The 13,196-nt window shown below is 34.9% G+C and overlaps 1 protein-coding gene across 1 annotated transcript; it reads left to right on the top strand.

Annotated features, from left to right (window-relative positions):
- The first annotated feature begins 10,679 nt into the window (after positions 1-10,679).
- LOC132165085 (beta-galactosidase 10-like) lies at positions 10,680-12,658 on the top strand. The gene is made up of 6 exons (XM_059575589.1): positions 10,680-10,926; positions 11,535-11,630; positions 11,885-11,997; positions 12,170-12,236; positions 12,391-12,483; positions 12,596-12,658. The coding sequence occupies exons 1-6, from the start codon at positions 10,687-10,689 to the stop codon at positions 12,656-12,658; spliced, it is 672 nt and encodes a 223-aa protein (XP_059431572.1). The 5' UTR covers positions 10,680-10,686.
- The last annotated feature ends 538 nt before the right edge of the window (positions 12,659-13,196 follow it).

Here is a 13,196-nt window from a genome sequence, read left to right as displayed (position 1 = left end):
ACAAACAAAATTTTAGCTTAAAACTTCACTTTTTTTTAAAGGTTAAATACTTTATTAGTATTTAGGTTTGGACATTTTTATTTTTTATCACGTAGGGTTTAAATTCTATTATAAATAGTATATGACTTACAAGAAAAGACTAACTTAATACTTGTTCCGTTACACACTGTCATACGTGTCATCACATAGAAATGTCACGTGCTCTAAAAAATTAAAAATAATTAAAACACTAAAACCTAAAAAAACCAATGAAGGTTTATGGAGTGGCCGGCCACCCCATTTTGGACATCAGCCACCCTCAAGGCCGGTCTGGGGGTGGCCAAACCACCCCCAAGCCATCCTCAATGGCCAAAATGGTGGTGACTGGCCACCCCCGTTGCCCATAATAGGGTGGCTAGGACACCTCATAAATTTTCAATTTTTTTTTTTTTTAGGTTTTAGTTTTTTAATATTATTATTTTTAAAATATTTTTTAGGACACGTGATATGTCTATGTGACGACAAATGACATTCTGTTAGTTTGCGCTAATAGAACCTAATAGAGGTATTAAGTTGGTCTTTTCTGGTAAGTCAATGTACCATTTATGATAGGATTTAAATCCCATGTTAGAAAAAAAAAAAAAACAAAACAAAACAAAACAAAAAAAAACAAATTCAAACCCAGGTACTAATAAAGGGATTCGGATCCCCTGGAATCCCTAATAAAGTATTTAACTATTTCTTAATATATATAATTGTATGATAAATTATTTTGCTTCCACCCACCTCCGTCTTTTGGTATCAAAGCCATAAGAGTTCCGATTTCTTTGCTGCTTGACGTACACCCTGCTCTCTCTTGACCCCCCTGAGTATAGTCTTGTTCTTCTCCTTTTTATTTACTCCTTGCCTAGTTTCCTTTGTGTTTAGCTCCTAGTTATTGAACGGTAGTTCACCACCCCGTCAGTTTCAGTTTGCGAGGTATCTGTAAGTCTCGTTGAAAGCCTCGGTTGGCGTGTTAGGGCGTGAAGAAGAAGCTGTGTGTTGACCAAGGGTATGTGTGAATAGTTTAGCGTCTAGGAATGACATACTTAGGAAGTTCACCAAGTGAGTAAGTACCTAGGATGAGATCCTATAAGACTTTGCCCAGTGTGTGATTTTGAGTTTAGTTTGTGTGTCAAAATGTGGAGATCTAATTCTTCTGTTAGCTCTAATTCCAGTTTACCACCTGACGTGGTTAATTTTGAACAATTTTCTGTCGAAAGTGATAATAATTTTAATTTTGATAAATGGAATATTCCCAAGCTTTCTTCTAAAGATGTTTATACTACTTCTTGGTCTAAAACTGTCTTTAGATCTGAATATTCTGTTAAAACTGTCGAACAAACTTTTGCTATTACCGGCAAAGATCAAACTGTTACCTTATTTAACAAGAAATTCATTAACAATTCTCTTGCTAAAGGTTATAAGTTTTTGCATATTGGTTATGTTCAAGTTGTTGTCAAGCCATTGACTCGACTTGGTATTAATGCTTCTGTTTTGTTATGCTTGTGTGACGCAAGATTTGTTGATTTTCGTACCAGTATTCTTGGCATGATTCAGTCTTCTCTGTTTAATGGCCCTGTGCATTTTGATGTCTTCCCCAATATTTCTCTTGCTTTGAATGATATTCATATTTTGAAAGCTTTGACGCTTAATATTTTGACTTCTGGTTATAATATGGAAGAAGGTAGCAGACCCCTTGCTATCATCTACCGTATTTATCATAAATTGATGAAGACAAATCTAGATCCACAAGCTGTGATCAAGAATCCAGGTGAATCTACTTTGTTAATTCAAAGTTCTACTGAGAATGCTAATATCAAAACACCAAAGATGATTCGATGGAGTGAGATTGACCTCCCCAACGAATGGTTTTTGGAAGGTGTTGCAAAACCTTCTCGAGTAGTAAATGATACCTCTAATCTTGATTACATCCAGCAATACATGGATGGATCTGCCAAAATCAATTTTTTTGATTTAGGACTTTCAAACAGAATCGAAAGACCTTTGTTCGAAAGACCTCTGTTGGTTAATGAACGAAGGAATTCTTTTGCTGGTTCCACAACCTCAGAAGGACTCCGACGTTGTGATAAAGATGTGGATGAGTCCCTTAACGCTCCTCCTACTCTTTGTCCTGTTGTTAACCCTGATTTGAAACTCAGAGGAATTTCTATCGATTCCCAAGTTTCTTCTGCTGTTTACTTTACTAGAAATCATCCCCAAACGGATGATGAAGGTGGATCTGTTTCTCCTTCTGCTTTTGATTTTAATGTTCCTCTTCCCACTGCTCCTCATCATCAGTGTAATGTTATCACTGCTACTGCTCCCATCAAAGATTTCTTTTCTGTTATTGATTGGCCAGCTTTGTCCAAAGATTTTAGCTCAAAAGAAAATCGAGTTTTATGGCATGCTTACCATGCCAAATATTCTGAAAAGTAACAAAATCTCATTTGGACCGAGATGATGATTAAGTCCCAAAAACATATTTTGTTTTTTGATTATCTTCAAAAACATTTCCTTGTCGATAATGTTTTGAATGTTGTCAAAAAGAATTTTACCAAAGAAGATAAATCTGTCATCAGATCTTCTCATCCTCCTTTTGAAAATATTCTTGTTGACTGCAAAAAAGTCATTGTTAAATGTTCTCCTTTCAAAACCCATGATGATAAGGATCATATTAACAACGACAGGAAAATTATCGAACAAAATAATTTTGTTTCTCAATCTCTTCATATTTTAGGACAACAATTGGACCGTATCGAAGAGAAAATTCCCTTTCTCTCTTCTGATCCAAAAGTTTCCTCCACTCCTTCTAAGATTGAAAAACCTCTGATTTCTCTTCCTGATTTGAAAAAATCTTCTGATTCAAAAACGACTTCTCAAATGAACCTTGAGAAAGTCAACAAACTACTTTCTGAATTAACTGATGCTCGTGCCAGTTCTTTTGGTCAGAATTTTGGTATTAAGAAAGTTTCCTCTTCTGATTCTGAAACTACTTCCCATGATTCTACTGATTCTGATATTCGAATCCTTGAACAAAACTTTGGTAAGATTGAAATGGAGCCAAAACTCCAAAGGATCTTTGACGGATCCAAATCATTCAGTCCTACAAAGAATTTTCATCCAGAGCCAGCTCTTCCTGATAAATTTGGCCATGATAGTATTAGCACTTGTTTTGTTCTGACTAAGTCTAAAGAACAAGATGATACTAAAATCTCTCCTAAAAACGCTTTGGAAAAAGTTTCAAAACAAAAATCCAAAGTAATTACAGTCTCGGATTTGCAACATGAGATTAGTAAACTCAGGAAAGATATGGTTGAGTTAAAAAGGAATAAACAAATACATGTTCCTAATAATGTCAATTTTGTCAACCTGATCAACAAAGTTGTTCCTCCCAAATGGCATTCTAAAGTGCATATAATTGTTTCTCCAGATTTTACTCTTGATGTTGTTGCATTGATTGATTCTGGTGCTAATTTGAATTGTATCCAAGAAGGACTGATTCCAAGCAAATATTTTGAAAAATCCACAGAACGGTTGCATTCAGCCAGTGGAAATAAATTGCATATTAAATATGAATTGAATAATGTTCATGTTTGCCAAAATAATGTTTGCTTCCATATTCCTGCTGTTCTTGTCAAGAATATGACTGATAAAGTTATTCTTGGTCTTCCTTTTATTGGCATGCTCTATCCTATAATAATTGATGACACTGGTGTCTCAACTGTTAAAATGAGATTTGAAGTAAAATTTCACTTTGCTTCCAAATTTGATATTGATGACAGTTGTTTAAATTTGGTCTCTGCCAAGCATAAACAACTCAATTTTCTCAAACAAGAATTAAGATACAAAAAGATTGTTGAACAACTTTCTGACGAGCTTCTGCAATGAAAACTTTCTGCTTTCAATACCTTGATTGTTGATTCTGTTTGCTTTGAACTTCCTAATGCTTTTTGGCATAGGAAAAAACATATTGTTTCTTTACCTTATGTGAAAGATTTCTCTGAAAACAAAATTCCAACTAAAGCTAGGCCTATTCAAATGAATGCCGAAACTTTAGAATTTTGTCAAAAAGAAATTGCTGATTTGCTTGCTAAAGGTATTATTCGTAAGAGTAAGTCTCCTTGGTCTTGTGCTGCTTTTTATGTCATGAAGAATGCTGAGTTAGAACGAGGTGCTCCTAGGTTAGTTATCAACTACAAGCCCCTCAATGATGTTTTAGAATGGATTAAGTATCCTATCCCCAATAGGAAGGATTTGGTCAGCCGTCTTAACAACGCTGTTGTTTTTTCTAAGTTTGATATGAAGTCAGGATTTTGGCAGGTTCAGATTAAGGATAGTGATAGGTACAAAATGACCTTTACTACCCCATTTGGACACTATGAATGGAATGTCATGCCTTTTAGTTTGAAGAATGCTCCTAGTGAATTTCAAAATATCATGAACGATATTTTCAATCCCTTCAGTCATTTCACTATCGTCTATATTGATGATGTCCTTGTTTTCTCAAAGTCCATTGATGAACACTCGAAACATTTGAAATCGTTTCTAGAGACCATCAAACATAATGGGCTTGTTGTCTCTGCCAAAAAGATCAAACTCTTCCAGGATAAAATCAAGTTTCTTGGATTTGACATTTCCAAAGGTCAAATTCGTCCTATTGATAGGGCTATCCAATTTGCTGACAAATTTCCTGATGTTATCACTGAGAAATCACAACTTCAACGATTTCTTGGTTCTCTGAATTATATTGCTGATTTCTACAAGGATTTGCGAAAGCATTGTAAACCTTTATTTGAAAGGTTACAAGATAATCATCCACCTTGGTCTGACATTCATACTTTTCTTATTCAAGAAATTAAGCTCCATGTCAAAACCCTCCCTTGCTTAGGCATCCCTTTTGATAATTCTTTCAAGATTGTCGATACTGACGCCTCTGAAATTGGATTTGGAGGTATTCTGAAACAGGTTGTTTCCCCAGGATCTTCCCCAGAATCTCCCGAACAAATCGTTCGTTTCCACTCTGGATCCTGGAACAGTGCGCAGATTAATTACAGTACTATTAAGAAAGAAATTCTTTCTGTTGTTTTGTGTATTACTAAATTTCAGTCTGATTTACTTAATCAAAAATTTCTTTTGCGTATTGATTGTAAATCTGCCAAATATATTTTTAAAAAAGATGTTGAAAATATTGTATCAAAACAAATTTTTGCCAGATGGCAAGCCATCTTAAGTGTTTTTGATTTTGATATTGAATATATCAAAGGTTCCAATAATTTAATTCCTGATTTTCTAACTCGTGAATTTTTGCAGTGCCACAATGGCCAGCAAAAGGGCAAAGAAAAGGTTAATTCTGTTTTGAAACCTAAACCTACTATCCCTCTTTCTCCTGATGATCATTGGATCCCTGAACATCCTTTGAAAGATTTGTCATTCTATACAGATATTTTAATTCAAACCAAATCTGTCCGATTCAGACCCATACCAAATCATAACAATCCTCAAACGATTGTTGGTACCATTGCATATTTTGTCAATTTCATCTTTGTCGATGCTTGGGGCTCTCACCCCTCTGCCCTTATACCTTCTTCCAGCTCTCACATTCCCTATTCTTATTATGACTATGTCAATGCCTGGTTCTATTTTATGCTTTTCAAGAACTCTAATTCCAAACATTTTTGGTTTATCAGCTTTGATAAAAATTTTAATGGTTTTCTCCCCGCATGGTTTAACCAATGGTGGACCCAGTTTGGTCTTACCTTGGATGTTCTCCCTCCTCAGCTTGTTTATGCTTACCACCTATTTTCATCCCATATCACCTGTGACGGTTGCTGTGATGATTATAACCCTATTTTCCCCCAATGCTTCATTTTGTCAAAAAATTCAGAGTTCCATGGTTTCTAAAATGGAAATATGTTAGGAACAATGAAAAGATTGAAAGACATTGGTTTCTAGCCAAAACTTGGGAAATGTCCCCCAAGATTGACCCCATTGTTGCCATGCCAATATTAACACCTCCTCCTCCTCCTGTACCAAAATTCTCTCCTACAACTGTTTCTAAAAAGAAACAATGGATTGAAGCCTTTCTCAACTCCACCTCTGAAGACGAAGACTAAAACCTAATATCCCCTTAACGGCTAAAACTCCTTGTTCTCAACATTGGCCCATAACGGCCTCAGATTTCCCAAAGGTTCCATAAAAAAAGAATTACTACCATTCCATTATCGGTTAATTCTGAGTTCATTGTTCATGACAACGCAAAGAAAAATCTGAAGATCTTCAACGGATCACTATTCATCACTATTTGAATTACTGTGCAAAATCACTGTTCACTTTTACTGTTCATTGTCACGGACGACACTGTACAGGATTACTGTTCAGACGCACTGTTTACTGTTCAAGATTTGTCTGCCGATACTATAGTGTCGACAGCTACTGTTCTTAATTGACTACTTTCACTGTTCCAGATTGGCACCAAACGTGCCCCTACTGTTCACCTTTGACCGCATTAACGCGGCATTTGCTTTTACTATTTGATCCATGATTGTATTTTGTTTTACTTGATGTAATTAGCCTATATAATAGGCTCCCCTCCCCCATTGTAAGGCAGAAGCAATTTACCAGAGCCTTCCATCTTCTGAAGCTCCTTTGCTCTCTAGCCATTCCCCTACTCTTATCATTTCTTCTTCTCTGTCACTTACTTCAGTAAGCACTATCACTTACTCTTGTAAGTTTTATCTAATCTGTAACGATTTAAGCTTATATCAAGCTTTGTTTATCAAACTTCTTAACTGTCTTTAATTTCAGTTCTTCATTTTGATTATACAACTGTTATTACTGCCTCATGGCTGGTTCTTATGCTTTGTTTTAAAATTATCTGATTGCATGTACATCACTCTCCCCTACTCCTTGCATCTATATGCATACTGCTCTTTCACCCCCTCCGTCTTTTAAAATATACTGAAAAAATATATCTCAAAAGATATAACGAAAAATTCTTCAAAACAAGTATCATGAAAAGCGTAATATAAAATTATGTTGTTTGCAAGACGACAACAATAGCTTAAGAAAAGTGAGCTTATTGATGGGTTGATTTGAAAGTTCCTCCTAGATTTGAGACCTCTAAACTTTCTCTTCGTTTTTTTTTTTAAAAAAAAATTTATATAGATATTACAAAGTTGGAGGGTCACAGCAAAAGAAGAGAATATCTTGTTATTATCGGGAACAACTAAAATGCCTTGAGGTCAAAGGCAGGAACTGTTCCCCAGTAACTTTCTCAGCCATTAAAACCGAATAAATAAATAAGCTTTCAAGGTAATTACCAAAATGTTTATTAAATAAATAATAATAAATAAAAAAACCCATTACCTTGATAAATCATGTGTCGGAACCGGACAATTTTTAAGCAATCACGTGCTGGTAGTTCATGTCAGCTTGCCGGGTAATGTGACTAATGTCCTTTCCACTGGCCCAGTTTCTTTGACAGTAAGGCTTGGAAATTAAGGAAAGCTGAAATGTTTGGTGTTTTCTTTTTTACGTTTTTTTTGTCCTTTTTCATATAGAAAATATGTAAATTTATTATTAAATCGGTGAGATCTACGATGAAGATCTTATTAATTTAACGATAAATTTTTTAAAAATGAACCAAAAAAATAATACCAAACAAAAAAATAGTAAAAAATAGAAATATCTTTGTATTCGCCAACTAAACAATTGAACAAAGACCATATTTCCTTATCTATTTAGTAACATGTTACCATCAAAATATCAATGTGTTGAGGTTGGGTGAAACCTGTAGACTATTGTGTAAAGTATTATTTCCCTGTTCGTTAAAGAAACCAAAGTCTGACATAAACGTCAGCATTTTCAATCCCATGCGGGCCATGCCCATGACAATGAGAGCTGTTGCCGTTGGTCATAATTTCTCCCTAAAATCCACGTCTCGCTCTCTACAGAACTTATATATATATATATATAGGTAGCCATTTTGGGAATCGGGCCTGATCAAATTTTGAAGTCCGAATATTTTTTTAAAAAATTAATTTTTAAATAGTATGTCGCAATCTTATAAGAATTATTAGTTTGAAAAATGTATCCCAATCTTATAAAATTGTGATACATTAATTGAGAACACTTGATAAATATATAAAAAGTATGGTCATGATTCATGAAGTATAAAAAAACAAACAGAATATACAATTAATCTCTCTCTCAATGATTATCATGGAGAGAAATGTTTATACTTATAATAATCGGATACAACAAACTCCTCTTGGTTACGTAGAATTTGTTACAGCCGTACGTGAGCAGATATTGTATATGATCTTAAAACTATGTAGAGTGATGTTTGTGTCTATCTTCATTTCCTTGAAGAATGAAGCTTGCATTCTTGATCAGCTGGAGTTGGCTGGCCAGCATCCATATCTGTGTTGTTCTTATCCTGCGAGCCTATTTCGGTATTTTTTTTTTTGTTGTTGTTGGGTTATGTTTTGGCTCATTCGGTTTGCGTGTAAAGTTGGTGAAAATGAAGCATCTTAACATGTCCAGAAAACAAATTCTAGAAGGCAGGTCCGGACCCTCAGAAGCCAGGTCCGGACCCTATTTCCAGAGAATATCTATTGAAGGGCATGTCCGGACCGCCAGAAGCCAGGTCCGGACCCCAAAACCAGCAAGTCTATTTTGAAGGGCAAGTCCGGACCGCCATAAGCTAGGTCCGGATCTGATTTCCAGAAACTGCATTTTGATGAAGAGGTCCGGACCCTCAGAAGCCAGGTCCGGACCCAATTGCCAGAAAGTCTCGATCTTTATGAGATGTCCGGACACAAGTGTTGGAGGTCCGGACATCGCTAGGTTACGCATATGTAACCCTAGCCATGTCCGGACCCCAGATTAGCCCTGTCCGGACATGGCTGCTTTATTTTGTTTTATTTTCTATTTAAACACGATTTTGCTACATTTATATGTACGTATTTTGGAGAGCAAAATTAGAGAGCTTAGAGAGAGATATTGTTCTAGCTTATTTGAGAAGGGATTAAATACGTGAAGCCAATCGGAGTTCCGGTGAAAGGAAATCTTATAGAAGAATTGTGCCAAATGTTCTGGAAAGGGCTACTGCGGTAGAAGTCAAGTGGGTCGCTTGTCGTGTACAAGGAAGAGTAAATTGCAAAGGTTTTGTAATTCTTCTTATATTCCTTATTCTTCTTATAGTGGATTGATTTCCTGGGTTTGGCTGCCCCGGAGAGGTTTTACATTTAGAGAGTTCTCTAAATGGTTTCCTCTTCGTAACCAAATATCTGTGTTCTTGATTTTCATTACATATCTGTATTTGGTTGATTATTGATTGTTAGGTCAGATCTTATTCCGCTTAATATTTGTAAATCACCTAGACATTTGAATAGGTGTCGTTTGGATTCGTTTTAGATTTTTCAGTTGTAAATAAGAAGCCAAATTTTCTTTTCAACTCGGCCAAAATGCCCAAAACCCTCCTTTTCTCCAAATAGCAGCCACCCACCGACATAACCACGAGATCATGTGTCTTTTTTATTTTTATTTATGTTTTTTTATGGCAGTAACTTCTTTGTTGGGACTACCCTTTTTTTGTTTTATGTTTTCGATAATTCTTAATTACAGTTACAAAATTCATTCATTTATCGTATTAATTAAAAAAAAAAAAGTTAGTTAATATAATATTAATTGAAGGACACTTGAACTACACAAAGATGGAATAGGGTCCTTTGAGATGAATTAAAATCTCCTCTCTTATTAAGCTGTTCCTATAACACAAAAATTAAAAAAAAAAATAATAATAATAATAAAGTGTTGTGCAACTCACCTGTCGGCTGTCATGAGACTACTCAGGGGGCAAGAAACAGATGCTTTAATATGGCTCATTTTAGCTATATTTGGTTTATATATATATGAGTCATTTTGATTCTCTAGCAACGTAGTGTTTGCTACAAAAATTCACTATAGCACATTAAATAAATATAATATTAAAAGCAATAGTTTACTTCTGTTTTTTTTTTTTTATTAGTTTTCTCATTAAAGAATAATAATTAAAGAAAATAGAGAGTCAAATAAATAAATTATTGGAGTTTATATAAAAAAGAAAGTAATAGCTAAAATAAAAAAAAAGTGTATTTTAAATAGCTAAAATAATCACTATTGACGGAGATGCTCTAAACCTCTATTTATAACCACTATTATATGGTGTCTTATATGACCCGTATAATATGATTTTAATTTAAATAATGATATACAGAGAATTATAGTTTTTTTAAATTTTTTTAACCTTTTAATTTTTTTGTTAAATTTGAAATGATAATTATTTAAAAATTTTATCACATTTGAGAAGACTCTACTACTAGGATAATAGTTTTGTTTGACAATTAATGTTTGTTTTAAAAGTTTTATTTTTGCACTTTAGCAAAAGGTAAAAGTAATAAAAAAAAAAAAATTCAAAACTAATTTTACATTTATTACACGTCAAAAAAAAATACATTTTCTTAAAAAAAAAAAAAAAAAAAAAAAACCTCTATTCCTACGGCTACGGGATTTCAGAAGAAATTGGAGTTAAAAGTTACCGGTTGGACAGTGTGATACGGCAATATCTGTCCTGGCCTCCCCTGCTGGCCTCACCCACGCGCTAAGCTTGTCGTAACTACACACATGCTGTGTTCCCTCCCTACACGATCCTCTGATGGATACATAGCTTCTCTTTCAGCTCACTCACAACCAAAAATGAAGCTCTCCTCCTCTCTTCTTCTCCGATTCACGATACTGCTGCTCTTCTGCTTCGCTTTATCCATTGCCGGCAATGTGACCTTCGACAGTCGCTCGCTCATCATTAATGGCCAGCGGAAGCTCCTCATCTCCGCCTCCATTCACTACCCGCGCAGCGTTCCCGCGGTGAGCCACCACTCTCTCACTTCTCTTCTCCACTCCACTTTTTTGCCGAATCCTCCGCTCGCTTGCTCACAAGTTAGCGTCCGAGAATGAGAGCACCGAAATCTTGAGCTGCTGCACATTTTCGCATTTTCTTCATTTCATTTCACATTTTCGCAGCGACCAAACGGGGCCTGATTGTTTTATTTTATCGATTGCTCACTCTCTGTAATGCGCTGATTCTGCACTTTCCTGCTTTCGTAGAGTTCCATGAGTTATATTTGCGTATTTGTTTGATTTTTCTGTTTTCTTTTTTCATTGCTAAGAAACTTTTGGAAAAGAAAATGTATTTGTTATTTTTATTCCATTCATTTTGTTCGTAATGGAAGGGAGTCTACTGATTTGTTAGCTTGTTTAGTTTAATATTCTTTCTTTAATTTACATTTCCGTTTTAATAGAACGTTCTCATTTTTGGTTTTTAATTGATTCCCTGTGTAATTTGCATTTGGGGTTAAGCATTGCTTTGGCTATTTGATCGTTTTCTCTATAGCTTTATTTTGGACTACTTTTTTCTTTGTTCTGCTATTTCTGATGGAAATTAATTCTGTTTACATGACTCTGATTTGTGATAGATGTGGCCGGGCTTGGTTCAAACAGCGAAGGATGGAGGGGTTGATGTGATCGAAACATATGTATTTTGGAATGGTCATGAACTTTCTCCGGACAATGTAAGTGAGATAACAGATAAGTAGTACTTGATCATTGACCAATGTGAGTGAGATAACAAAAATCGTGCGACCTCTAATATAAAATGAAATTTTAGAAAAATCACTATATTCTTACCTTTTCTTTCATAATCTTGCCTTTTCAGACCATATCATTTAGTTTGAGATAGAGGCAGTAATTAATAACAGATGTGTTGATCACTATGTATCTAATCATATTCAGTTGGTTTGTTTCTTCTTCTCTTTGATTTCGGTAGTATTATTTTGGGGGGCGATATGATCTGGTCAAGTTTGTGAAGATTGTTCAGAAGGCGGGGTTGTATTTGATTCTTCGAATTGGTCCATTTGTTGCGGCAGAATGGAATTTTGGGTATGTTATTACAATCATATATTGTGATATTGTCTCTTTTAGAATAATGAATAGATTTTAAATCCACTCTTGATGTCTAAGACTATGGAGCATGGCAGTTATTAATGTTCGTTCACTATTTCAAACTTCAACTATTGATTGGAAATTCCTAAAAGACAGTTCTATGATACAGTGGTGTACCTGTTTGGTTGCACTATGTGCCCGGAACTGTATTTCGAACCGACAATGAGCCTTTTAAGGTATGGAAATGGGATTGTCACAATTAAACTCTAAGAACACTTAAAAGAAAAAAAATAGTACAACATTATGTTCTAATTTCTTGTGATACAATCTTTACCTTATAAAATGATATTGAGGCTCTTTCTAACTGATTCTGCTGCTTGGTGGGTTTAGCATTACATGCAGAAGTTTACAACATTCATAGTGAACCTAATGAAACAAGAGAAGTTTTTTGCATCACAAGGAGGTCCCATCATTTTGGCCCAGGCAAGTCTAACATTATTCTGAAATTAGTTTGATGAGACTGCTTGTGTGCCTTTTTTTGTTATCGTTATCTACTTCTGAACTTTTCTGAACTTTTCCTTATCTGCTTCCACAGCTCTTCCATCAATATTTAGTTGCAATATGGAAAGTTAAGGGCCTTGTGGCTCTTGAGCCTTAGTTATTCAAAAAATTTAGGCTATAGTAAATGCAGGATATTGTTGTACAAACCCAACAAGTGCTATTCTACTTGCAGCACATGAGGATGATACTTGATTCAAAAGTATTAATGGTATTATTAGTAGGCACACTACTTCCCATGAACCCCAGTTATCAATTTCAGCTTCTTAGTTATTGTCTGGAGTTATCAATTTCAGCTTCTTAGTTGTTGCAGGATCTTAAGCAGTTTTGCTTTGGAGGATACTTCTTTTATCTTTTTTCCTTTTCTCTAGTATCTTATTTATGTCTTGACCATATGCTTTCTAATGATGTAAAACTAAACCATGCAACTTATATTCAAAGTCATTCATGTAAATAATTTGACAATGAGACCCCACTTCCTATTTCTTTTCTGTTTTCTTCCTCTCTTGTCTTTTCCTTTACATAAACAATGGTTACCCTATTTATTCCTCATCCAAAAAAAGGTACCCTATTTGTCCTGTTCACCTTCCTCTTACAAGTACATAATTGCACTTCTTTTTTTGACTTAATAAGAGATT

This window comes from Corylus avellana, chromosome ca11 (genome assembly GCF_901000735.1).
Source record: "Corylus avellana chromosome ca11, CavTom2PMs-1.0".
NCBI classification, from domain to species: Eukaryota; Viridiplantae; Streptophyta; class Magnoliopsida; order Fagales; family Betulaceae; genus Corylus; species Corylus avellana.
This window is presented reverse-complemented; position numbering and strand designations above follow the sequence as displayed.